This window comes from Enoplosus armatus, chromosome 20, assembly GCF_043641665.1.
Source record: "Enoplosus armatus isolate fEnoArm2 chromosome 20, fEnoArm2.hap1, whole genome shotgun sequence".
Lineage (NCBI taxonomy): Eukaryota > Metazoa > Chordata > Actinopteri > Centrarchiformes > Enoplosidae > Enoplosus > Enoplosus armatus.
Window position 1 is genome coordinate 17,201,803 of NC_092199.1, and position 26,806 is coordinate 17,228,608.

The 26,806-nt window shown below is 41.9% G+C and overlaps 1 protein-coding gene across 1 annotated transcript; it reads right to left on the minus strand.

Annotated features, from left to right (window-relative positions):
• Positions 1-26,630, minus strand: llgl2 (LLGL scribble cell polarity complex component 2). The gene is made up of 27 exons (XM_070926944.1): positions 26,351-26,630; positions 18,808-18,927; positions 18,575-18,672; positions 17,882-17,963; positions 17,607-17,722; positions 16,637-16,795; positions 15,832-15,994; positions 15,559-15,691; positions 15,412-15,466; positions 15,047-15,201; positions 11,987-12,198; positions 11,254-11,321; positions 11,015-11,168; positions 10,313-10,417; positions 9,738-9,833; positions 9,299-9,495; positions 8,080-8,227; positions 7,759-7,906; positions 7,557-7,673; positions 7,291-7,457; positions 5,675-5,939; positions 4,462-4,612; positions 4,344-4,372; positions 4,096-4,143; positions 3,678-3,720; positions 1,672-1,733; positions 1-1,560 (listed from the first exon to the last, which is right to left on the minus strand). The coding sequence occupies exons 2-26, from the start codon at positions 18,880-18,882 to the stop codon at positions 1,694-1,696; spliced, it is 3,024 nt and encodes a 1,007-aa protein (XP_070783045.1). The 5' UTR covers positions 18,883-18,927; positions 26,351-26,630; the 3' UTR covers positions 1-1,560; positions 1,672-1,693.
• Positions 26,631-26,806: the final 176 nt, after the last annotated feature.

Consider the following 26,806-nt stretch of genomic DNA (forward strand, 5'->3'; position numbering starts at 1 on the left):
TTCTTGGGAAAAAAAACGTGTAATAATAATTATCCACAAGAAAACTGTAGTGTGAAGTTACAAATAAAAAAATTAGGGTTCTTAATCAATTCACTACAAAAATATATTCTAGGCTGATGCTAAAATACCCAGCATTCTGAGACACAGTACCAAAATATTTCCTTGTACGATCTATATAGCAGCCAACCCCATTACAACAGGCCCACAGGTACAGACTGAGTCACATACATACTGTATATATTAAAAACATGTCACTACAATAGCTTACAATTTCATTCCTAAATTACATTATTCATTGCTGGAATAAAAAAAATGGTTTACATAAAAATAATTAAAACCCAAACCCCATAGAAATTCCCCCCCCAAAAAGTACAGCATTGTGAGCTCCGCAGTAGTGGAGATGTACCTATGGATGGTTATAAAAGTTAGAGTGGACGGGAGGGGACAGGGCTGTGTTGGCAGTATACAGGCTACAATACAGTTTGTAATGCCATTACTAACTTTGTAAATGATGACTGAAAAATAAAAAAGACATGGAACATCAGTGTGGTTCAACATACAAAACACATCTTTTTCTCTACTGGGGAATCACTGAAATCATTTTCCCTTGATAGGTCCTCTGAATAGTATGGAAGCTCATTTACGCAAAGAAAATTTAAGTAAAAATTAAATACTAAAATTGTAAAAAAAGAAAGAAGAAAAAAGTCAAACTTATGAGGAAGTCAAAACATTTGACTAAAAAGTCACCCATAAGTCATATTAAATATAGCTCATAAGTCTGTCTTAACATCTATTTCCTATTTTATTTGAATTTTGACTCACCATGTTTTCTTTTGTATATTCATCATTCATACATTTCCATCCATCATCTATTTTTTTTTTCCTGGCAGAAATGGGCTCCCATAGCTAAATCTGAGGTTTCGTCAAATTAAAAAAAAAGTCACATAAAATTGAGGCTACTAAATATTTTCATCACCATTATTCAAATTATCCCCCCACATTCCTTCCAGCTGTATGTCCATGTGGGGAAATGAAGGCCAGTGAGATTGCACAGCAGAGAGGGTGTTGATTGGACGAACCTTTTCAACTGGCAGAATCCACATGAAAAGGCTGGTGGTGATAAAGGCTTTCAGAATGAAGTGGTTGCTATTTTAGTCAAAACAGCTTTGAGTGATGTGATTTGAAGATTTGAGGTGCTGGCATTGACCTTGGTGTGATGAATTATGGCATTGGTCACGTGAGGAATGCGCTTCATGTAGCTTTGGGTTAAATGGTTGTGACCGTGCTGTGATGATGTGTGTACAGCGCGTGGTCTTTAGGCACAGGTGGTGTTCTCTGCCTTCACCCTCTGTCGATTCTTTTAATGAGCCTTCAGAACAGCTTTGTGGTGCTCATGAAGCACTACTGCCAAGAGCCCTTGCGTGACTCTCTCTACAAGGAGCCGTTGTGAGCTGAGAGTGGGGAGGTCAGTCACCGAGGCAATGGGTCAGGGGTCAGTAGTGGTTGTACGCTGCTACAGGACTGCGGTATGCTTCATACACATCAACATGTCAGTTCACTCTGAGGAGAGACAACAGAAAGACACTATGAACAAACAGATACTGTAGCCATTCCAAAATGTTCAACAACATGGCAGTTTTTACTACCAATGTGCCACTTCCTTTATCTCACCTCAACTGTCCAGAGATGTCTCTCAAGCTACAGCACTCTTCACATTATTTTCCAGGAATGACCTGTGTCAAACAGACAATAGCTTCCATCAACATGACTAGTTCCTGCTTTCAGACAACCAGACTGTTTCCATGTTTCCCTTAAGATCAGAGTTGGACCAAGTCCTATAGCTGTTGCGGAGAGGAAGGTCCAGACCATCAATTTCATCAAAATTGGAGATTTACTTGGCAAGAATTTGCAGTAGCTGTTTACAGTAAAACATTTTGATGCAGTTGACAGTCTGAAGATGCAGTGTAGCAAGTTTGGTGTCAGTTGAGCAACAAATATGGGAGGAGATAGCAATGTAATTAGTTTTACAGTTTTTGAGAAAAGAAAATTAGTTCATAATTCCTGCCAGCTCGAAGCGTCTGAACTGATATCTGGTGAAAAGTGATAGCACGACTGATTTGTTTGAAATTTTAGATGGTTGCTATAGCGCCACCATCAGGACTATTAGCTCACAATGCCAGTCAAGGAAGTTTGGCATAGGACTGGACCTATGTGCAAAGTTTTGTTTTGTTTTTCATGCATGGGAAGCCAACATTTGAGCTGTCCGATGACATAAATGTCAAACATGAGAGTATTCTCCCGTCACTACCTTTCATTAGAATAAAGTCAATGTTAATAAAAATGTTTAAATTTAGTGACAGTTCAATCTGGACCATAGGAACAGTAGTTTGACAAAAAATCTTTACTTAACGTCCATATGAACTTTTTCAGGAGCTTTCAAGCTCAGTAGGCCATTTATATCTGACACAAAAGACCATCCTTGGTCATGTGATAACAGGTGGTTGTATCTTAATCCGTCTCTTTTCGAAGTTCCACATTTGTATCACATGATGACAACATGATACGGAGTCAGTGATCCTTAAGTTATGATTCATAGTATTCATCACTAGTATTACATTTCTTCCCTACAGTTTGTCTTGGTGGGGTATCTTCTAAAACTGTATTTACTGGGGCTGTGCATCTCTCCCTTATAAGACGATCCAATACATATCTAGATACATGGGCTACGATACGATTCAGGGACGACACATTTTAATACAGAACGATTCGATGCGATACGATGCAATCTGATACTGTTCTTAACAGTTGTTTAATGTAGGCATTCATTTTCCATTATGAATTCAAATGGGCCAATTCTATAAAAGTAGCATTGATTACCTTCAAATAGATACTGTATATTTCATAAAAGACAAGGGAATCCCAAGTATTTCTGTTGCTCAAACAGACGGACAACAAATTCTGTAACAACAAGCAATGTCCAAAATGCAACTGTTGGTAGTCTATGTGACATGTTTCCTCAAACAAGACTCCATAGACTAATCAAATGGGTATGTTTTCATGAAAAACTAAACAAAAGGCATTTACGAGGACAGCTACGTATTATCTTGCTGTTTTCAACAGCTGTCGTAACTACGACAACAACCGATGCATTCAGCAGAAAGACGCCAGTTAACAGGGTCACTCGTTAAACCGAAATATCCCCATGCGTCTCACCATGTGAGTGTTGAGATACTTAATCGCTGTTTTACAGACCTCACAAATGGCCAGAGGTCCCATTTTCCTTCCTTCTTATGAAATACAAACGTCTTCCAAACTTTAGATGTCATGGGGCACTGTAAATTGTGTCAGACATGTTTTGTTTTTACCTTGCAAGCAACGCTACGCTAATGTTACTCTTGTGACCTTTGACCTTTTCAAGAGACTGGAGACCCTGTGCAGAATTAGCATCAAAGCTTCAGTCAACCAATTTGTAACTTTAGTTCATGGTACATTTAGATCGATCCAGGGGTCCCCTGATCGATGTAGCTGCATCTTAAACGTTAAACCTGGATTCCGATTCGTATTGGTGAATCGTTACACCCCTAGTATTTACATCATGACCTCACCCTTACATTTGCTCATTTCAATCCCAGTATACTGGTAAGAATATGAATGAATTATTAATGGCTGATACTTACGTCTGCTCTCCTTCTAGTGACTTCTGGATCTCTTGAAGTACTTCTGCAATTAAGCATGTCATTAACATCACTACTATTAACTGGCGTTTGCAACACAACACTGTACACTTCACATGAGACCTGTGGCAACGGTTCAGTCACATTAGGATACAGCTTGCTGGGATCAAAGTTACATAAATCATGCGATGGGATGTGATGCTTCAGGTGCTCATGTAGGTGTGTCTGATGACAATGGGAGCAGAAAGCTGACATACCAGTTAGAAGAGGCAGCACATGGTGCTATTACAGCTGAAGCCAGACTTTAAAAGGGTTCAATTACAGTAACAGAGGGTCCTCATATATCATACAAAAGGTATGATATTTCTACTTCATAGCTTAAATACATTCTTTCCTCTGTCTCTTTCTCTCAAGTACTCACTCTCGTCATTCAGCAAAGCATGCTCCATAACACGTCTAGCTGCTTTTTCTGGAACACACAGGCAGCAGGCAGAGGACACGTCAGTATAGTCAGCCACAAACAAGGAGTGTGTGTGTGTAAAAACAGACAGCACAAGCACAGAGTTTAACAACATCAAACCGAAAATAATTAGATGTGTTCCCTCAGCCAATCCATGTTTAAGTATGCTGGGTTTTTTGCATTTAGGAGGTCTCTGAAAGTCATGTTACCTGCATCCTCACTGTCTTGTCTGGCGTTTCTAGAAGGACAGAGAGGACAAAAACTTGTGAGTACTGAAAGAAATTGTGAGTTTCCAGAGTAAGATGTAGACACTCGGAGTGCATATACCTATGAGCAGATGAAGCTCCATCAGGCTGTAGCCTGGGTTGGGTGGAGGAGCATGAATGAAGAGGAACTTCCACCAGACAGCGAGGCTCCACCACGTAGCGGGTGGACAGGGAGAAGCGTTCAAACTCAGATGGAGAGATCAGGTAGAAGCCTGAAGGAAGACAAAACAGAAGAATAATTTGGCAAAAGAACTATTGCCATTTTTGGAACTCTAATGAACCTGCAGTTTATACAGACATGTACAGTGGGTACACCAGAAATATTACTGTGTTATGTGGTCTTTTATGTTTTTACCTTTTAAGGACAAACTTTTCCTTTCAGAACTCTACTATTGCGATTATTTTGACAGATATTGCGATACGACTCATGATTTTAGTGGGAATGATAATCCTTGCATTTAATTTTCAAAAAAACAAACAAAACAACAACAACATAAAACCGATGATGTGATTTTTGCTGGGATCTGTACCAAACAAGCATGTTCCCTTACCTCTAAAGAATATGATTTGTTGTCTCTGTAAGACCACAATGGTTCATTTGTGATGGTATGTTGTGACACACTGTAATCTCAACTACTGACATCATTAACCTCATCAGTTTAACAGAAGCCCTGTCTGTATCTGTAAAATGTCAGATCACCTCTGAGACCCATCAGCCTCCAGACAAAGTAATATTTACCTCCAGTTCATAATCTGAGATTAATGAAATGTGTTTTAGTATATCATTTTATTAAGTGGCTTATCTAACCAGTTCAAATTCTGTGTGCATAATGTGTTATAGATTATGATCATTATACCATATTTTATGAAAGTAGATGAAGATGCATTATTTCATTCAGCAGGACTACATAAAAAGTAGTAGTATGTGGTTAAGAAATGCTATCAAGTACCGAATTATTGAAACAATTAAAGGAAATAATCCAATGCACTAGTTAACTTAGTTTATCATTTCACGACCGGTATAACCCATAATTCCCATAATATTCCTACAATATCCTTATACTGACTTAGATCTCACAAAACCCTAGCAGATATGTTCTAACATCAATGTACTTCTATATTTCTAGTAAAATGAGATTTCTTTGTAAGCATCTAATTTAACATGTTTAAATGCAACTCACGTAGTAATGTACATGAGTTTGTGACATCTCTTTATATAATATCAGCATGACATTTTAGTGATCGGTGAAAGGTGTGTGTAGGCATGTCTTTACCCTGGCCATGCTTGGTGAAGACACAGGAAGCGATGCCACTGACATCCTCTCGACGGATGCAGGGGTACTGGACCTGCATCTTGACTGTCGGCAGTGACACCACGTGGAGGTCGCCCTGATTGGTCAGAACCACCAAGCCGCTCTCACCGTAGTCCTCCGACCGGCTGCTGCCGAACCAGGCCACGCCTGCCCTCCGTACTCTGGAGCCATCAATGGCCGTCAGCTTCAACTTCATCTTAGCACTCACCTTTGGTAGGGTGAAAACCTTAACACACGCACACACGCACGCACACACACACACACACACGCTGAACTATCAATGTGTAGTGTTTTTCCCCTAGATAGTTGAGCACTATTTAATGCCATTGTAGTTTACTACGATTTAAACATCATACTTTTAAATCAAAGGGATCTCTTAAGTCTTCAATAAGTCTTATAATATCTAAATTTAAGGCCTCCACAGGTCTTAAATACATTAAATTGAACTGATCTGTTACATATACAGATTTACCTGTTGCATGTCGTCTGTAACAGAACAACTGCTTGATGAATAAGTCTGTACATCATAGCATAGTAGATCATTGTGGTGAACTGCAGTTCTTATATTAAACGGCAAAATCTGCAGCTCAACAAATTATGGAAGTACATTTTAAGCTGCAAGTAACTGATATTTTGTGCCAATATTCAATATCTTGATCATGTTCATGCCAAATATAATTAACAAATGGTTTCCTTTTAACCGTATTCCCATCAAGGTGGACTGAATTGAAACCCACAATGGTGTTAATATACCTGCATCCTTGAGTGGAATCCTCTTGAAATGTTGCATTAGAATCAGTTATGGTTCCCAGCTGAGAACACTATATACTGTATTTGTATAGTATTGGGTTCTCTAGTGCAAGCCCATTTCCAGTAGTGAAGAAATGTGGATGTGCTAAAACCAAAATTCCAACGAACCTTTTTTTTATCCTGTATTAGCTAAGTGCAAAGCAGAAAACATTCAGGTAAGCATCCTCTCATTTTTAGGCTGCACTGACTAAATGTACAAATGTCAGGCAGCAGGTTCCTGGTAATCACACATCTCCACGCTGGTAAAGAAAGCTTGGAAACCACTGTATCTCTTAAGGAAACTTAAGTTCTTGTTAACTTTTACAGAGCACTAGAAAGCATCCTGACTGTACACATTATAAAGTGGCATGGGATGTGCATGGCCCAGGACAGGAGGGCTCTGCAGTGGAACCTTCTGGTTGTCTGGTTAATGTGCTCTTTGCCAACAGGTGTCTGTACTCAGCTAAAGATTGTACAATGAGGTTTCTTTTTCATCACAACCACATATCAACTGTGTTTTTGTAGTTCAATGAGACACTCTCTTGAGAAATCATCTTTTAAGCTGATCAATTAATAGTTCTGAGTAGTTCTGGACCTGGTCCAGTATTTGAAGCAAGTAGCTTGTGAACAGTAAAGGTATAAAAGTCAGTAGGCTACAGCTGTTATTTTAATATGTCAGATACATATCTAAAATAGACACTTTCTATCTTCTGTTCCCCAACTCATTCTCAGGTTGTCGATACCAATCAGGCTGCCACTGAAAACCACGGTCTGTGTGTGATCCTAACCTTAAACTGTTCCTCAGATATGACCAGGAGGTGGTGCGAGCCCTGCATGTCAGGTGAGCGAGCCAGGTCGTGGGCCACCTCTAGGGGCTCGGGGAGGGGAGCCCCGTGACCATCCAGCACCACAATACCAACAACCGGAGCCCGGTGCATCAACTGAATCTCCTTAGCTGGAACGAAGGAGGAAAAGAGGAGGGGAGAGAACATTAGGACAAGATGGCAGAGATTAGAAACAGTCTACACCAATCATCAAAAACTCTGTGTCTCACCCGGTTGAGCAGTGACTGCTTCGTCTGCTCTGTGCTCCACAGGGGGAAGGCGGAGCATGTATGCAAACACACAGCCACCATTGGTCCCTGCCCATAGGGAGGGTGTGTTATGTGAACCTGAAGGAAAATGAGGAGACACATGAAAAGGTATAGTAAAAAAGATTTTTATGGGCTACATTCAGTCTTTGATGGGGTAACTCACTGTCCGAGAGGAAGGTGTCAGTGAAGTAGAGTGTCCGTACAAGACCGGTGAAGGAGTCATCTGAGGAGCGAGCCTCAATCTTCCTCTGGACAGGCGCCAGCTCCATCTCTGCCAGTTCAGCCTCAAGACGAGCATTCGCCTCCTGGAGCTACTCAGAAAGACAAGAGTGATGAAGGTTCAAAAGAAATAAAGATTTAAAAAAGGACATGACAGGAAGGTGTGGGTTCTCCATAGTCTCCATCCACTTAATCCCCTCTGATTCAGTCTGTACTGCTTCTATTGACTCCCAGTGAGCAGGAGAGCAGAGAGCTATAGATCTACCTTGGCAGCGTTGTTGACGTGATGTTTCCTTAGAGACACTCTGCTACGTCTGATTCTCCTGAAGGACTGTCGGAGGGATTTCTTTATGCTCTTCACCCTGGACAGAGGACCCTCCATGGCCAGCTGGTCACTAGGGTTTAGGGTGCACCTACAATTAGGAAAACACTGAGTTAACACATACAGATGTACAAACGCTAGCACTGTTCGTGCACAAAACAATTGAAATTCAGTCACAAGGGTGTAGTGATGATTCGCAAATCATTGTGTCTTCTTAAAAAAAATGTCTTTTTGAGCCAAAAGGTTGAAAACCACTTCTTAAGCCGACTTTGAAATTATTCCCTTTCCATTATGTTACTTGTGCTTCTCATGACATCCATGTAACTGAAAACCCCATTACTTTAGTGGGGCAGAAGAGATATTCCCTGAGCAAGAAAAGAAAACCCCTGTATCAAAACAACTCACTGAATCAGCGAGTGAATCAGTCAATCAGGCATGCATGTAGATGTTTCCCCTCCACATTTTACTACTTCTCATTTCAAAACCTGACGCATCAAAGTCATTTTTGGCTATCTTTACTTGGGATGGGAGTCACAAGGTAACTATTAACTTATTATTATTATTATTATATTATTATATAACTTATTAACATTAAATTCCCTCTAAAATGTAAGGTCAGTCATTCATTCCAACATGGACAGTGAAAGGAGAACTGCATTTGGTGTATTCCTCGTTAATGTTAATGAAAAAGACATTTTTAGCTTCTCATTGTCCAGATGGCCCATGTTTTCTCCTTGTGAGAGGGAGTTAGGTAACATCCGGTTGTAAATTCCGTCATGAAGGACAGCAAAAAGTTAAAATATTTTAACTTTGGACAGCAATGGCATCTACATCACCTAAATTTACAATCCTGCTCTCGTTCACTAAACTGATTTGCCGTCTACCGTCTCCCGGAATCCATGTGAATGCAGTATTACCAGATGTGTCTTTGTGTCTTGGATACAACACTCTCAACGGGACTGTAACTTAACTGGTTTGCAGATTCAGTCTTTACGTCAAATTAAAGCTGCTCTAAGAAAACCAGTATGGACAACACCTGCTATAAAAAGGAAACTATCAGATGTAACTACGCAACAGCTAAAACATGAAGCAGAGGTTTCCTGGAGGGTGAAAACTTCTATGTACAAATACAGGTTTTATTGCTCTCTCTGCATCTCCTTACTTGATGAGAACGTTGTTCTTCTGTTGGTAATCGTATAAGCCAAAACCGTGGCTGGTGCCGAAAGCTACCAGCTTCCACTCTGAGTGCAGGGTGAGGGCGGTGACCACGGCAGGAGGCTGGCACTGAACCAGAGCAAAAGGCTGGAAGCCTGGAGGAAACAGCACCGGCTCTTCTCGCACATCCAGCCGAGCGTGGCCCTAATTGACAAGAAAACCAACAACATACTGATCGGATCTCTATGGAGCATAATTCTACTGTTGGGTGGTACAGTAAGTTAGAAAATAATGATCAAATGGATGTTAACAGGAAAGTTATATACTGTAACAAGCAATGTAAGATATTATAGCTTTCAGGGAGTGATGACTAAAGCATTAAAATTCTTAACTTATGAGTAATGTGTTTGTTTCTACAGTAACCAAAATCAAATACTGCTCATTACCTTCCAGCGGAAGCCCTCTTGGCCCTGCAGCAAATCCACAACTTTAGCCTCCACTGTCTGCTCTGCTGCCTCGTCATTCAGTTCCAGTACCAGGATCTAGAGAGACAAACACGAGACACAGTGGAATACAAGTGAATAAGCAGAACAAAGCTTCTGCGAAAACTGATAAAGATCAAGATGGCTGCAGGAAAGGAGACGAGCTCAGTCACATTCCGGCCACCACACCATCACCCTGTCAGCTCTGCCTATGTTTGTGCGACTGTGTGGAGGGTTTTTGTAGTAAGGGCCATTTCAATTCCCAAAACAGAAGTGCACATGCCAGAGAACTGATGAACTATCACAAAAATTGGAGTTCCCTCTTGATACTTCTCAAAATGTTATTTTGGTCATGCGCACACATATACCTTAAATTGTCTTTTCATGGTGGATTTAGACAAAAATCATAGAATAAGTAGTGATTAATTACAACCTGGGTCTTATTTTCATGCTTTTGGCCATTCCTGTAATTAATAATAATAATAATAATAATAATAATAAATTAAAATTAGAGTGGACAAATTCAACAGTAATCTCACCTGTCCAGCAGTGCCAGCCACAGTAAGATAGCCACTGTATTTACAAAGGTGGATCTTCTGAATGCCAAGCCTTGGGTCATCGCTGTAGGGGTCAAAACAGCCAACCTGGACAATATGTACGCCAGAAATTTAGTGAGAGATAGTATGAGTCAAGCTACAAAAAGGATGGATCCTACAGTTCCCATGACGCAACTCAACAGAGTCTCTTCAATAGACCTACATTATTGGTAAACACCCACATCTTACAAACTCAGCTCCTAGTTGTTAATGAAGGCTTTCTGTTATAAATTTGAAGTCTCCCTGATGACAACTTCAGGCTTGACAAAGCTCCTCCGCCACACCGGAAGATATTATACAACCATTTTCACAGGCTGACAGAACAAACAGATCGTTATGCCTAAAACTGAACTGCCCCTTTAACACAAATAATAGTTTATGAATCATAACTAAAGGCCAGTAGCTTTCCCACTTCAGTTTTGATTGGACAGTTCATTCCTGACCCGAGAAACAGTAGTTTGGAGAAAAAAAAAGGCGTAATGAGGGCTTTTTCAACTGCAAGATAAGGTTGAAAGCTCCAGAAAAAGTTTGTAAGAGAACAGTTGTTTTGTCAAAGCCACAACAAAGGTTTAGTTTATCAACCTTTTCAATGTCAAACCTCAAACAAAAAGGCATTTCTTTGTAGATTGTATTACAGACACGCACCTTTCTGAATGGCGGCCAATCTCCTTCAGTGCCTTGGTTCATGTTATCATTGGGGTCAGCGTCTGTGTGGAACACTCCAGCTGTGCCTAACTTATACATGGGACACAGACAGACTCCTGATGCATCCCAGAAACGCACTGTCCCATCCTCGTGCCTACACACACACACACACACACACACTTGTTAAATCTATCAAAGAAATGTTCCAATAGATATTTCCAAAGTTCAGGAGAACCGACCCTGTGAGCAGCAGGTCTCTCTGTGGAGGATCTGGGGCCAGGTTTTGGCCTCCTGTTATTGGCCATGGCTGCATGGAGAGAGGGGAAATTAAATTTCAACAATAATACCAACTTAATGCACTCTGTTCAACCAGAAACGAAGGAATGTGCCCATATTCAAGATACAGCATACCATATATGATGAATAGGTTTAGAGTTCTTTACAGTCACATATTGCAGTCTAAGACATTTCTAGCTTCATTAACTTATGACTGAAGAAAATGTAGCATCATTTGAGAAAAGTAATTTCAAGGTATGGACTTGCTCAATAAATTAGAGATTACAGACAACCTCAACCACTGCTTATGAACAATATTAGTCCATTATCCTCTGCAAAATACTTTGCTCTGCTGTTAATTGAAGCCACTGACCAAACCAAACCATAATGCTTCTGTCAGATACATTGTGTAAAAGCTAAGACAATTTCAAGCTAGGTTTTACACAATTAAGGCTTAAAATAGCAGTCAGCGTAAGTGAAAATAAGTCATTTCATATTCTTTACTAATATGTATTTAGAAATTCCTTGTGATGTAACTAAAGCAGTGACCATGATAACAAACACAAAAGGAATGGCAGGAAATTAGCAAAAATTACAAACTCACTGGAACTAAAATCAAAAGATCTACTGTTGAGTCCATTGTTATTTTACGCGGGAACACAACAACTTTTGGTGACATCTGTCATCAAGGCGTACCTTTTTGGAGTAGTGCGTCTTCTGCAGGTCTCCAGCAGCAATGACCCTCTCCCACAGTTTGAGGGGGATGGCGGAGACGTGGTGGGAGCAGGTGATGGCGGAGCTGTGGAGGGGAACCAGGTACGGTGTCTGAATGACCGGCCAGCCCTCCGTCTGCAGGTCAATCACTACCAGCTCCTCCTCTACCAGGACCACCAGCGCACTGGGATCTCCTGCAGATGGACAGGACAGAACAATAACATATACATATACATGGATATCTATACTGATATGGACTGTGTAATGTGTTAGGAACGAAAGGATGCCACATCGTTTGATGGAAATGAAAATTATCAACCTACAGAGGGCTGAATTCAAAGACACCCCGAAAATCAAAGTGAAAAAATCATCAATCTAGTCCATTTTGCTGAAATTCCATTGCAGCAACTCAAAATGGTACTCAGTACTGTATATTGCCCCCACGTGCTTGTAAGCATGCCTGACAACTCCTAATGAGATGACGGATGGTGTCCTGGGGTATCTCCTCCCAGATCTGGACCAGGGCATCACTGAGCTCCTGGACAGTCTGAGGTGCAACCTGGTGGTGTCGGATGGACCGAAACATAATGTCCCAGAGGTGTTTATTGGATTCAGGTCAGGCGAGTGTGAGGGCCAGTCAACAGTATCAATTCCTTCATCCTCCAGGAACTGCCTGCATACTCTTGCCACATGAGGACGGGCATTGTCGTGCACCAGGAGGAACCCAGGACCCACTGCACCAGCGTAGGGTCTGACAATGGGTCCAAGGATTTCATCCCGATACCTAATGGCAGTCAGGGTGCCGTTGTCTAGCCTGTAGAGGTCTGTGTGTCCCTCCATGGATATGCCTCCCCAGACCATCACTGAGCCACCACCAAACCAGTCTCGTTCTCCACGGCTTCTCCAGACCCTTTCACGTCTGTCACATGTGCTCATTGGGCGGCACGGTGGCGCAGTGGTTAGCACTGTCGCACGGGAGGTAAAGCTGGTTAGAGCGGGTTGGGGGTTCGATCCCTGGCTGCCCCCGTCATGTCGAAGTGTCCTTGAGCAAGACAGTGAACCCTAAGTTGCTCCCGATGGAGACCAGCGCCTTGCATGGCAGCTCGGCCACCATTGTTGTGTGAACGTGTGAGTGAATGGGTGAATGAGACTTAGCTGTAAAGCGCTTTGGGAACCGTGAAGGTTGAAAAGCGCTATATAAGTGAGATAATTTACCATTTACCATTTATCTGTGAAAAGCACAGGGCGCCAGGGGCGGCCCTGCCAATTCTGGTGTTCTATGGCAAATGCCTGGTGCCAATCAAGCTCCACGGTGCCGGGCAGTGAGCACAGGGCCCACTAGAGGACGTCGGGCCCTCAGGCCACCCTCATGAAGTCTGCTTCTGATTGTTTGGTCAGAGACATTCACACCAGTGGCCTGCTGGAGGTCATTTTGTAGTGGCAGTGCTCATCCTGTTCCTTCTTGCACAAAGGAGCAGATACCAGTCCTGCTGATGGGTTAAGGACCTTCTACGGCCCTGTCCAGCTCTCCTAGAGTAACTGCCTGTCTCCTGGAATCTCCTCCATGCTCTTGAGACTGTGCTGGGAGACACAGCAAACCTTCTGGCAATGGCACTTATTGATGTGCCATCCTGGAGGAGTTGGACTGCCTGTGCAACCTCTGTAGGGTCCAGGTATCGCCTCATGCTACCAGTAGTGACACTGACCCAAGCCAAATGCAAAACTAGTGAAAAACAGTCAGAAAAGATGAGGAGGGAAAAAATGTCAGTGGCCTCCACCTGGAAAACCATTCCTGTTTTGGGGGTCGTCTCATTGTTGCCCCTCTAGTGCACCTGTTGTTATTTTCATTAACACCAAAGCAGCTGAAACTGATTAACAACCGCCTCTGTTACTTAACTGACCAGATCAATATCCCAGAAGTTTAATTAACTTGATGCTATACTCTGATTAAAAAGTGTTCCTTAAATTTTTTTGAGCAGTGTATATATCTATCTCTCGATCTACATACACACATAAATAAATAAGATTATAACCTCAAACTGGTCGCCCCAACTAATTTTAGAATCAGGCTGAATTTCTGCCAGAGTGGTTGTCATTTTAAGGGCAGTTTGGGGGTGGGGGGTGGGTGACCAGGTTGTTGATCTTTCAACAACCTGGTTTGTTTTAATATTATTGGAGCAGTATTTTACGTGCTGTGACTAAAATTGTACTGTCCGAGACTTGTGTGATATAAAACTGAACTTCTGAACTGCAGAACAGATTATATTTGCCATCTGCAGCTCCATACGTCTTTTTTCCCCCCTTCTTATTTTCTGTTCACAGTAGAATTGCGCATAGGAATACTGCCCTTCTCTATTTGAGCAAGATTGTTGAACTTGCCTTTGTCCTGTTTGAATAAACTTTATTGGAATTGTCAGGACAAAACCGACCAGGGTTCCTTGCTTACTTTCAGTGTTCAGCTTTCTGCTGGTCAGTTTAAGCTAGCAGCAAGAGGTGGAGTTAGGTGACCTTTAAACTGGCTGAGCAGATTTTTTTTCTCAAGAATGTGGTCATGCTGTACGGATTGCATTTACAACTGGCTGAGATCTGATCTCAATGTGAGCCAGACCACTTCCAAATAGGGTCTGGACGATGCGATCACATTACGCTCACAATGTGCTCAGGGTGCATCTATACTTGCATTAACATTTATTTTCCTTATCCAGATACAAATTGCATGTTAATGCCAGGTGCAAAAAGCCACCTTTCACCAAGAGAAAGCTTGCTGGGGAAATCAGGCTTCCGTGACTGAGTGACAAGTCCTTCAATAAATAGAATATATAGGCCTAGAAAAACCACAGAGTTTCAAAAAAAGAAAATCTGGATCTGACTTCTTTGGAAATAACTTGCTGATGATCACCTACTAAAACTGTATGAAAATCAGAATCTAAGCAATTTAGTTTGGGATGGATATGGATTTTCAAGCTTTTCTAAACAGCTTCCTTTCCGTAACTGCGCACGAGTACATTTGCCATACATCCCATGTTTGTGTGTGTTGCCTGCCTGTGTGCTGTGGTCCGTCTCGGATGACGAAGAAGTCAATGATCCTGGAGGTGAAGTCCAGAGCCACATGTGTTTTACTGTGAATCACTGTGATACAGTGTCTGTCCCCATAGCTGGCCCTGGGCATACCACCACTGAACAGCAGGAACGGAGGCCTACACGCACACGCACACACACACACACACACACACACACACACACACACACACACACACACACACAGTTTGCCCAGAGATTAATGTTTAACACATCTGGGAAATAGAGTTAAACATTAGAACAGTGGGGACGTCAGAACCACTTTCACTGAGGGGGGACAATAAACACATGGCACAAATTATTCTCACTGGTAAATTACGCGAACTTACCCTTGTTCTGTAGGTAGCTGAACTATTTTGGAAATGGCTTTGCAGGGGAAATGTCCTGCAATGATAAAAGACAAGTCATCATCAGCCCCCAGAAAAATATATGCCTAACAGTAAAGAAAAATGCAGTGGACACCTCTTCATCCTCACCGTAAGGAATATCCGATTTCTCCTCCTCCTCATTCACGTCCTCTCCTCCCACCATCCATCTACAGTAACTTCCATCACTGTGTGAACTGAGAATGTACCCACCGTCCTCTGTCCACCACACACTCTCCAATTGCTATGGTTACACCGGGTTACATGGAAAATACACAAAGCAAATATCAAGATTAAGCATTCTGGTTAAAACCACAATTTACCCAGGACTGGCTGGTATTCTATTCAGGTCACATGCCTTACACTGAGTTACAAAGCAGTTACCTGTGTGGCAGGAATGTGCTGGATGGCACACTGTTTCTCCAGATCCCAGATGACCATGAGACCTCGCCCATAGCCGATAACAACCTGGTTTGGGTTGACCTGGTTCTCCTGTAAGGCCTCTACGTGTTCCAGGATCCTGCGGCCCATGTAGTCATCTGGTACACTGGAGGAGACAGACAAGTAAGGATAAACACAGGCGAGAGGAAAGAATGAGAGAGAAACTCAACAGATTGTACAGGGAAAAGACAAGAAAACCAAAAAAACCCAGAGAATGATCCAAAACAGCAAATCTACAGAGTATTAGTGTAAGCTTTTGTAGTAGCAGCAAGTAGTAGCAGACTGTAGGTGGGCGGTCATCTGCTTTGACTGACAGACAGACAGACAGACAGACAGACAGACAGACAGACAGACAGACAGACAGACAGACAGACAGACAGACAGACAGGTATGGCAGCACTAGCAGTAGAAATAGCAGCTATAGTTATAATAATTCTGGAAATATGACTGATAATAGTAGTTACAGCTGTAGTATTATAGTATAGTATAGTAGTATAATAGCAGCAGCAGTAGTACTAGTATGGCAGACAAAATGTACTACTGTGATTGTTTACTTTCTGATGTAGTCTGTAGCATCCTAGTTAGCTCTATTTCATATGAATGTAATCTGGTATATGTTTGGCGTAAGATACAGGACACATCAGTAATGGATGCTTTAAATACCGTGTTGACTTGTAGACTATTGTTATCAACTGGGGACAGTTAACACATACATCTCCCCTCCCTGCAGTGTGCTGGAGTTGCTGACCTGCTGTCAACTTGGTCGAGACTGATGTTTCTCTCTTCCAGCTCTCTGAACCCCGGGACTTCAACTACGAAGACATGTCCTCCTTCGGTCCCCAACAGCAGCAGCTCCCCTGAGGAGTGAGCCAGCACTGCTGTCACTCTGGTCACACTTGGAGGGGCACTGAAGAGGAGAACAAGACAAGGGTTGGCTACTGTTTGTATGTAGTTAGTTGCCACTAACAACAATTTTCATTATCTATGAATCTAACGATTCTTTTATATAAATTGTCAGAAAATAATGAAACACGCCAGTTATAATATCTCTGATGATGTATTCATAAAGCTCGTTTTATTCAAGCAAATATAATTTTACCATGACGTGACAAAAAAAAAAGCATCAAATAGCAGATTAACAGCAAGTTTAAAAACTGGGTAAGTATGCAGTGCATTGATTGATACATGTATATAATTATGATATTGATGTGTATATATAACCCGACTCTAGCTCCTGAGTGATTGAAAAGTACTACTTCTGGATTAGGGACTTTTGGGGGACAGAAACTATATCCCAGAAACCACAACCATGGGCGGCATGGTGGCGCAGTGGTTAGCACTGTCGCACTAGAGGTAAAGCTGGTTAGAGCGGGTTGGGGGTTCGATCCCCGGCATGTCGAAGTGTCCTTGAGCAAGACACTGAACCCTAAGCTGCTCCCGATGGAGACCAGCACCAGCACCTGCATGGCAGCTCGGTCGCCATCGGTGTGTGAATGTGTGAGTGAATGGGTGAATGAGACTTAGCTGTAAAGCGCTTTGGGAACCGTGAAGGTTGAAAGGCGCTATATAAGTGAGATCATTTACCATTTACAACTGGAACTAATATCCCTTGATTGAAATGTAGATAAAAGTTTCTAAAAAACTTCTTTGAAAAATACCTCCACTGGATAAAGGTTGAGAAAGGGGGAAATGTGTACGAGTGTGTCTGTGTGTTTTACCCAGGTGGTCCAGTAAGTGTGAAGCGTCCTATCTCCAGAAGTTCAGAAAGTCCCTTGTGGGCTCTCAAAGTCCACATGTGGAGACTGTTGTCATCCAGCAGAGTCACCAATTCAACCTAACACATTAGCACCAATCAACCACTACTGTCCAAAAAGCTATTAAAAAGTCAAAAAAGACATTCACTAGTGTGACTACTGTCTCCTCTATGATAAACAGGGTTACTTTAAAAAGCAGAAGTGCTGTTGGGAGTGTATTGTATGTTTGCTGACTGTACCTGGTGGGGGAGGAAGTGCACCTGTGTGACGGCAGCATTCTCATCATGTAGACCCATGAACTCCACGCCTTGAGCTCCATACCTGAGCACTGGTCAAGGACAGACTATATTTGTGATAGACACCTATTACACATACTCACAACAAGTGTTGAGTGACAAGACACCAGGAGATTATCACAAAGAAAATTTAGTTTAGTCTGCTTCTGTTGGGGCTAACTGGCTTCACTAAGCCTAACCATTGGTGATCTTGGATAACTGGTATCACAAAGCTGGTTATCAGCTGGATCAGTTAACTCTGGGTTTTCCTATCCAGCATTGAGCGGGTTCATGTTAATGAGGCAGAGTTATTGATTACAAGCCAATCTGCTGCATTGTATGAATGGATTATCCTAAGGAGAGAAGGTACCACACACACACCAAAACCAGTGTGTAACTCTGTGTCAATGGGGAGAGTGGACCGACTGGCTCTATTAATGAGCATAATTGTGCAAAAGGCTATGGCGACACAGACTCCACTGTCTGTTGAGCAACAGCGTGGGAAAATGAAAATACCTGAACCAGGTGCCCATGTAAACTGCAGACAAGGATTTAGCAGTGTCACAGACACTCATTAGCGCTGCCGGCCTCAAGTTCAAACACGATGTTCAGATTCCTCCCTGACGAGTATTTACACACGGCTAGAGTGAAGGATACAGTTTGATAGCCCCGGAGCGGGTGCCGATGGCCAGCAGCTGCAGGGAGGGACTGTAGCTCAGAGCGCTGGGCTGGTGGGGGAATCCATGCTCCACTGTCTGAGGAGGAGATAGAGGACAGAAAGTGGGAAGGTGAGAACGAGCTGTGACAGCAGAGACAATGACAGAAAAAAAGTGAAGGCAAAACAATCATGTTTCTCAGCTGGTATGATGTACTCTGATGGGTTCACTTGCCTTGTTGAACTGGAAGAGTTCCTGTTTGAGTCGATCTCTCTGGGACTCCTGGCCATGTCGCCTGAACCTCTTCATCCTGTCTCAGCACCAGTGTGGAGCCTGCAGGCCCACTGACGCACGCTGCAGGGAGGAAAGACCGAGAATATGAAGACAGAAGAGAAGACCAAGAGTGTTAAACCACGAATCCTCTAGTTCTGGGTTTATGTTTTTGTTTCAGTAAGCATATATCGTAAAAATGTACATCTTGTTCTGCCTTATAAAAGAGCACTCCACATTTATTTACCACTCAATTGCCATTTTTAGTAGGCAAAGAAATAGATCAAATCAGTTAGTAAACCACAACACACATTTTATAGTAAGTTGTTGAGATTCTATAAAAAAATGTTAATTTCTTCAATTTGCTTGACCAACAGTCAAAAAAGCTAAAGATTTCTGATTTATCGTCACATATGACAAAGAAAAGCAGCAAATCCTCACATTTGAGAAGCTGATAATAGAATATTTGGCATTTTTGCAGAAAAATGACAAACAACTTGTCGAAAATAAAAAAGTGGCCGATTCATTCTTTGCAGTTCAATCTTCAAAGTTTAAAAATCCACCGCTGATGCAGCCTGTGAGAGAGAAGGAAACGCTCGTCTCCTTTCGTACCATTACTTATTAAACTCTCTGTTCAAAGCAATGCTGATGGACAAAATTAAAATTTTACAACATAGTTGCATTTGGAGTTGCATTTGGAGCCGACTTGGGACGGTCCTGTCTGCAAATGTGTGCCCACCTCAACACTCATACCAAGAACTGAATCAGTGGAAATTGGGGACCACAGCTTAAAATCTATGGAGCCTCATGTAACGGACTGTGTTTTCTCTAACAAGACTGATGTCTGGCACCTCATTCCTTGTCATCAGTGAATGACACAAACAACTATGTAAAAGAAGCTCGGAACAGAATTTGGGTAGGGAAACTCACAACTGCAGTCAGACATATGAGCCACAGTGTCATAAGTCCATGACAAGGGCCTGCGCCATGAGTCACAGTTTTCCGTCTACACCAGCTTATTTGCCTCAGTCCAAATCGAGACGTAGTTCTGTTATTGCCCTGGTATCAGCAGTACTGCCTTGACTCACTTGTTGGCCGTGTCACACATATCCAACTCCAACTTCCTCATAGAAACAATTCAACACCAATTTGGTACAGTAGGCTCACTGGGCGGACTCTGCCCTCATAACAAGTAGTTGCTTTCTCTCCTGGTGAATATTCATTGTCATGTCATCATTCTTGACAGTAATGATATTTTCACCTTTGACAATGCATTTATGCGAGTGTGCACATGTGTAGTTGTCTTTTTGGGTTTGTCAATATGCATGTACAACATACCTACCTTGGATTTAAGTTACATGTTTAATACTATTTTTTATTGTGGTATCAAGAATTACAAAACACAGTCTTGCTTACTGTTAGATTGTTTCATTTACAATGTTTTGATCATCAAGTATCAGGTAGGTACCTACCTTCATTTAATTTTCAGTTATTAATTCTCGTTACTAACAGCAATCCTCAAAAAACTTGCTTTTTAGATTCTTCATTTAGTAAGACCATTATGCACTCGTTATTAGAAAATACACTGTAAATGTATTTCAAATAGTTGTGATTTGACATTAATAGCACTGGTTATTAAACCATACTTTATTCAATTTTTCACATTTGAAAAGCTTAGACAAGTGAATGTTTTTCTTTAAAAATAAATGAACAGATAATTAATAATCAAAATATATTATATTACCTATTAATATACTGTCAATTGACTAATCGATTAATCAACTAATCGTTGCAGCTCAACTGCAGTTTGCTAAAAACTGCCGTTAGGCAGTTTGAATTAAAATAACTAATTTTGTTTAAAAATTATTTTGACTGCTAGGACTGCGAGTACTGCAGTCAATTACAACGCTCACTGGTAAAACAAACAAATGAAGGTTGATCAACAAGTAACATGCTTGTTGTTACAAGCTTGCAGTCCTTGTAGACACCGTGTGAGAGACGGGCGTAGGAGAAGCAGCGGAGCAGAATGAGGGAGCTAAAAGCCATAAGCTCTGCTGATAAAAGCAGGGTGGGAGGTCTGCTTCAATAACAACAGCTTTTAAAAAGGGCTACAAGAGGAATCTGATGATGGAAAACAAGAGTAGGAATACATCCAACCAACACATGTAAACAGTGAAGCCAACAGCCAGTAAGGAAAGCTTGGGCTCAACCTGTAAAAACAGCCATCAACACATGATACATGTCAGGTGTCTTCAGACATCCTAATCCCACAGTTGTTTCACTCCAACCAGATTAACTGTGGCCTTTCAAGTAACCTGACAGACACTGGAGCACATTACCCAGTCATTAAAGGGGACCTATTATGCTCATTTGCAGCTCTATATTTTTATCCACTTGAGTAGCTTTGCTCAGGCTTCAGGCTGCTCTGAATACTAGGTTTCCAATATTTTTTTCTACTTTTGTGACTAGCCAATGTCAGCTCGCCATGGATTTCTTTACACTGTCATCTGCTCCAGGCACAGGATAGCCTAAATCCTGTCAATCTATGGTTTTCTTGGTAAATGTATGTTCTTGCAAAACAGTCTACTTGACTAGTTTTATAGGAATTTAATGTACTCAAGCAGTGTTTCCCCTTGGATGGAGTTAATTCAACGGAGGTGAAGCACGGGGAAAAAAAAAACAAAAACAAAAGTGCACACATGTGAAACATTTTAGGGTGCACTTGCATTGCCAAGGAGGTTTATATGTTTCAGGTTGAGTACGTATGTATGTGTAATTTTTCAGTCAATAATACAATACACATATACACACACAAATTTCATTGTAAAATGCTTCATGTATATATTAGGGATGTTAATAATTAACCGTTTACCTGACAAGATTTTTGACTGATTCATACTATCAGTTCAGTGGAAAAGTTTTCAGTCTTGCTTCTCGAGGCTGGCCACACTAGCGAGGTGTTACTTCTGCGTTCCTCAGACATTGGTACCATCTGAGCGGGTTAAACTGTGCTTTGTTTCCATAAAAACCTATTTTCTAGCTAGTGCCCTGTGTTTTTAAAAAGGTTCCACCTAAGCTTTTGTAGGATGAAGAAAAACGTCCCCAAATTATGGTAGAGTCATGGGTATTATTACTCAATACTACAATACGAAATTCAGGTTTACAGGTAGGAGGAAAAAACAGTTTGACAACAATTAACATCGACTTGTTTAAAGCAGGAAACAATGTGAATCAGTATATACACAGACTAAAAAAGGTAAATTAAATGTGTATGTAGTCATTGCCAAGACTGTGGATAAGGTTGTTACTGTGACAGGGAAGTATCTGTTAGATTCAGTTTAATCAGGAGAACAATGGCGGGTCAGAAGTGTGCGACACAGAAACTCAGCAGATCAGTCTAGTTTCAGCAGAGCGCTGCACAGAGCACACGTGCCCTAATTCAACTCTCACATATGGATTTACGAGGAATTTACCAGGAAGGAAAGAGCCATCAACTTGTATGGGAAACAAATAACAGTAAATGACAGTGAAGACTCAGGCTTCACCACATTGTTTGATTTACAGTGAGCTCATCTCTCAGCAAGATAAGGTAACATACAGTATTTACCTTTGACAGCAAACTCAACTGGCTTATTGACTCACTCACAAAGTCGCATTCAGAAACACAGTCTGCCACAAACATGTCGTCTCTGCTGTCCAATATATTACCCCAAATGTCCTTCACTTAAAATGTCTTCACTCTCTGTTAGCAAGATGCCATTTGTTGTCCTCCATCCCACAGTTTGGTGATGTCATCAAATTCTCAGCATATCAACCCAGCCATCAAAGTTGAGAAGGGAGTCAATGGAGGAAAGAAAATGTGCATAAACATGCCCGAACATGACAACAACCACCTCAAGAGAAGGCAGCTCGACCAGCAGAGCTGCTACGTGGACTGTGTCTCTCAACGACATAGCTAGCATAGTGCATCAGAGTAAGAATGAATGGCCAGGAAATGCCTGGCATCCAAAACATTCTACTTATGGACCTAGACAATCAGCAGCTATGCCAGCACTTGTAGCGAGACAGGAAAAAAGGTGCTAAGATAATCAACCCCTCCCCAAGTGACATCTGAGCAGGTCATAAACTTCAAGTACAGACAGTCACATTCATATTCATGGTGTCAACAAATGCAGCCGTAAAATAAACCATATTCACACAGATGGAGCAGAACCTGTTTGACAGCTGCTGTTAGACTCTACAGCCTCAGAGAACCGGCTTGCACACATGGTCTGATCACAAAAACTCCTGTCTCACTCACACTCACACACACACACACACACACACACACACACGATAAAGACACCAAATAAAACGGACCCCTCTCTGATCTCGAGCTGGACATCACAGAGCTATTCTTGGTTGTGGTGATGCAAACGAGTCCTCTCAAGTCAGCATTGGATAGTGGGTTGTGGGTTAGGGTGTGATCGGTGTCACGTCAGTGTAGTGAGGGGAGGTGGGGGGGGGTCATCTGAGCAGCATGAAACAGAAACCATCAGGTGTGTCATGCTGACACTTGGCTAAGACCACGCACTGTTGAATACATAAGAAATAGAAATTGCTTCTTTTGTATACAGACTGAAGAATGCAGCTAGCAAGACAGAGCAGTGGGAGAAGTCCGTCATACCCACTACAGCAAATATTACAGAGATGCTTCCTTCCACTGTCCCTAACTAAACAGAAATGAGATCTTGTCAGTTTTGGGTGTGGCTGGCAGGATATCACATCTCCCACCAACTCACTCCCTTATTCCTGTAATCAGAACTAGGGAGACACGGAGAAGAGGGAGGCCATCAGGAGCACATGTTTACACTAGCTCAAGCTCAAATTGTCACTGACAGTGGGGAAAATTAGACTCAGCTCAGAAACGGCCTTACTGCAATTCCCTCACATAATCTTCATGACTGGGATGGCCCCCTTGCCCAGTTTCTGTGCTGCCTTTACCAAAACATTTCCATGTAGGCAAGAATAAAATCACAGTAAACTGTAATTGGAACAGCAGAAATAGCACAATTCACACCATCAACTAAATGTGGTGCACATGTCAGTGCAGACAATTAGAATATGGGAAAACTGCTGCAGGAGGATAGGACTCATGATGAGGGGAGAGTCAGAGCACTGGTGTTATGGAGCAGTTAGTGTCCCAATTAACTGGTGTCTGAATGTGTCAGCGTTTGCATGCAGTGATGGGAGCGTTGAAAACATGACGACATTTAGCTATTCTTGTGAATATTGTTGTCTTTTCTCATCAAAATTTCAATATATGCCCTGAACTTGAGTGTGACATCAAAAAGACATTCAGGAAATCTGCACACAAGATTTGAAACACCATTATAGAAAACAAATTAGTTCTAATCATCACCAAAACCACTTCTGTCTTCAGCCTCTGCATTTATAAAACCAATTGTCACCCGTCTGTATAAATAACAACTATATCCATTACTTGACCAAGCAATATTATAAATTCTCAGAAGGAGCTATGTCCTGGTATACCTGCTGTATAGCCTGATGAGCAAGAGGACATTTTATGAAAAAGCTTTTCCTGCCTGATAATCTGTTGCACATTGGGAGATATAAAAGTGGAATCAAGTTGACACTAATCAGCGCTAAACACAGCGTGACAGTCTGAGCCAAGTGCTCCATTTGAAGTTTGCAAGCACGGTACGCCGCCTCTTGGACACCTCCTCACCCACTTAAGTTTAGATAACTCAACTTTCCTGTTCAAAGTGTAAAAAAGGAGGCCTTTGAAGACAACATCATTTATACAACTAATACAGCTGAAAAGTTCCTGCTTTTGTTCAAGAAACTCAGCAGGTGAGTGTCTCTCCGGCTTGCCCTACATTTGGGAGGGCCATCTATTTTGCCTCCATAATAGCTTCAGGTGGACTTTACCATGCAGGTGGAATAGCACAAAGTCTACTACTGAGAACAAAGGCTTTTTGTTTGGCTAGTCTTGCGCTGGTGCAGGTGGAGTCGGAAGAACGCAGCCTGTGTGTCCTTCAGCAGTATCCTGTCCAGATAATGGGACTTTTTTTGCTGCTTGTGCGCAACAGTCTGGGTGCTATGCAACTTTTGTCTGTCAAAGTTTGATTAACTTTAACAGACAAAAGTTGCATAGCACAGTACTATGATTTAAAAAGAGACGGAGGACTGAGTTATATTTGCAGAGGTTAGCATGCAGTTGACGCAAGATCACTCACATGTATGACACAGTTCAGTACAACTGAGCTAACTAAGAGTTAGCTTTGGTTGAATGTATACAACGCTAGAAGTGCTGTGTATGAAATTCAACGTTTTGTTGTGAATTTTCCTGAAACTGACCAAACCGGTGAAACGCCACTTCCTCACACACACACCCCCTCCCCAAACGCACTAATTACTCATGCTTGAAACCAGACCGTTGACTCTGGGCTTACTAACATACCTGCTGGGGAGACACACCTTGCTCAAGTTACGTTTCCGTAGTTATGCAACACCATCTGAAACTACTACTACTTACCTGGCTGCACTGAGGCTAGCATTAAACGCCACGGTTTCCTCGGTACGACTGACATAAGTTAGACCACTAACAGCTAATCAACATCTTGCTAATATTCTGTTCTAGATTCGTGTCTTGCTAAATTAACGGCTTCAAGTTGATATCATTACGCTCAGGTGTGTGTGTGTGTGTGTGTGTATGTGTGTGTTAACGCCTACCTAATGCGTCCAGGCCAAAAATAACTAGCTTGATTACTGTAGGTTTACACTTGACAACAAGCTAGTCAGCGGTTAGCCAATCGGAATACGAGATTTGGTTAAAACTTATCCTTTCCAATCTCTGTACCAAAAAAAAAAAAATCACAATTTAATGCTGGCGTCGTTATAAGTAATCCAACTTGTTTCATAGAACATGAGTGACGAGTTTATAGAACTCATTCGGGCAATATGGTACACTCAGCATGAAAGCAATTCAGCAAGCAAACTACTCAAACTCAATACAAACTGTAGCTAAAACATACATTGGTAGTGTTAGTGACCACCTAAGTATGTGTTAAGCGGTGGAACGTTTGTTCCAGGTAATTTTAAGAAATTGTTGATAATTAAACGTATACATAAACAACCTTTAATTGGGTATTGTGAATGAGGAATATACGAATTTATGTGGAGAGCAATTTAACAAGTTGAATAAAATGTGCAAGTTAGTCGGTATATAAGGCAAAAAACATTGAGCTGCCCGATTTCTGGGTGGAATATCAGGAGTAAAGCTTAGCCAGCTAAGTTAGCCAATGAGAAATTAGAAGAATGATGTCTGGCTAACGTTAAACAAGCAACTTTAGCTAGCTTGAGTTGGAGCCGTTCGGGTGTTGAACAGAAAACAGGTGGCTGTGATGAACAGGGTAATTCAATTGTTAGCAACTGGATCACAAGGAAACACCTGTGGGCACAAGCCCTCTGCAAACATGAAGTGCGGGCCCACCTCCCAACCCACCTTGAATGAAAACGGCCGTTGCTCAGCCGATGTCCACCGTCTACAGACGCTGGAGAAGATTCCACCTCCGGCCAGTGTGTTTTAGTTGGCTAGGAGCTCTCTCCTCATATAAAGTCAAGGAAAATTATGACCGGACCAAAAGCGAGTACAGATTCCAAGAGACAGCGTATTTGCCGAGGAAATATCACGTCTGAGCGCCGGTTAAAAACTAAGAATTACTCCTTCTTTTTCCACCGCTGCGGCGGTAGCCTCAGCGTTTCCTGCTAGGCTAAACTTCACTGCTTCGCTAACTCCTCCCTTATGATGCATTCAAGTGCACCTCGTAATCTCCTTCCGACAATTTACCGCCCTACTTCCGCGTTAGTTTGCGTTCCAAAAGCGTCAATAGGTCAGTTCAGTTTTTCATAAATGGCTTCTTTAATCATTATTTCTGAAAACATGATAGTGTCCATATTC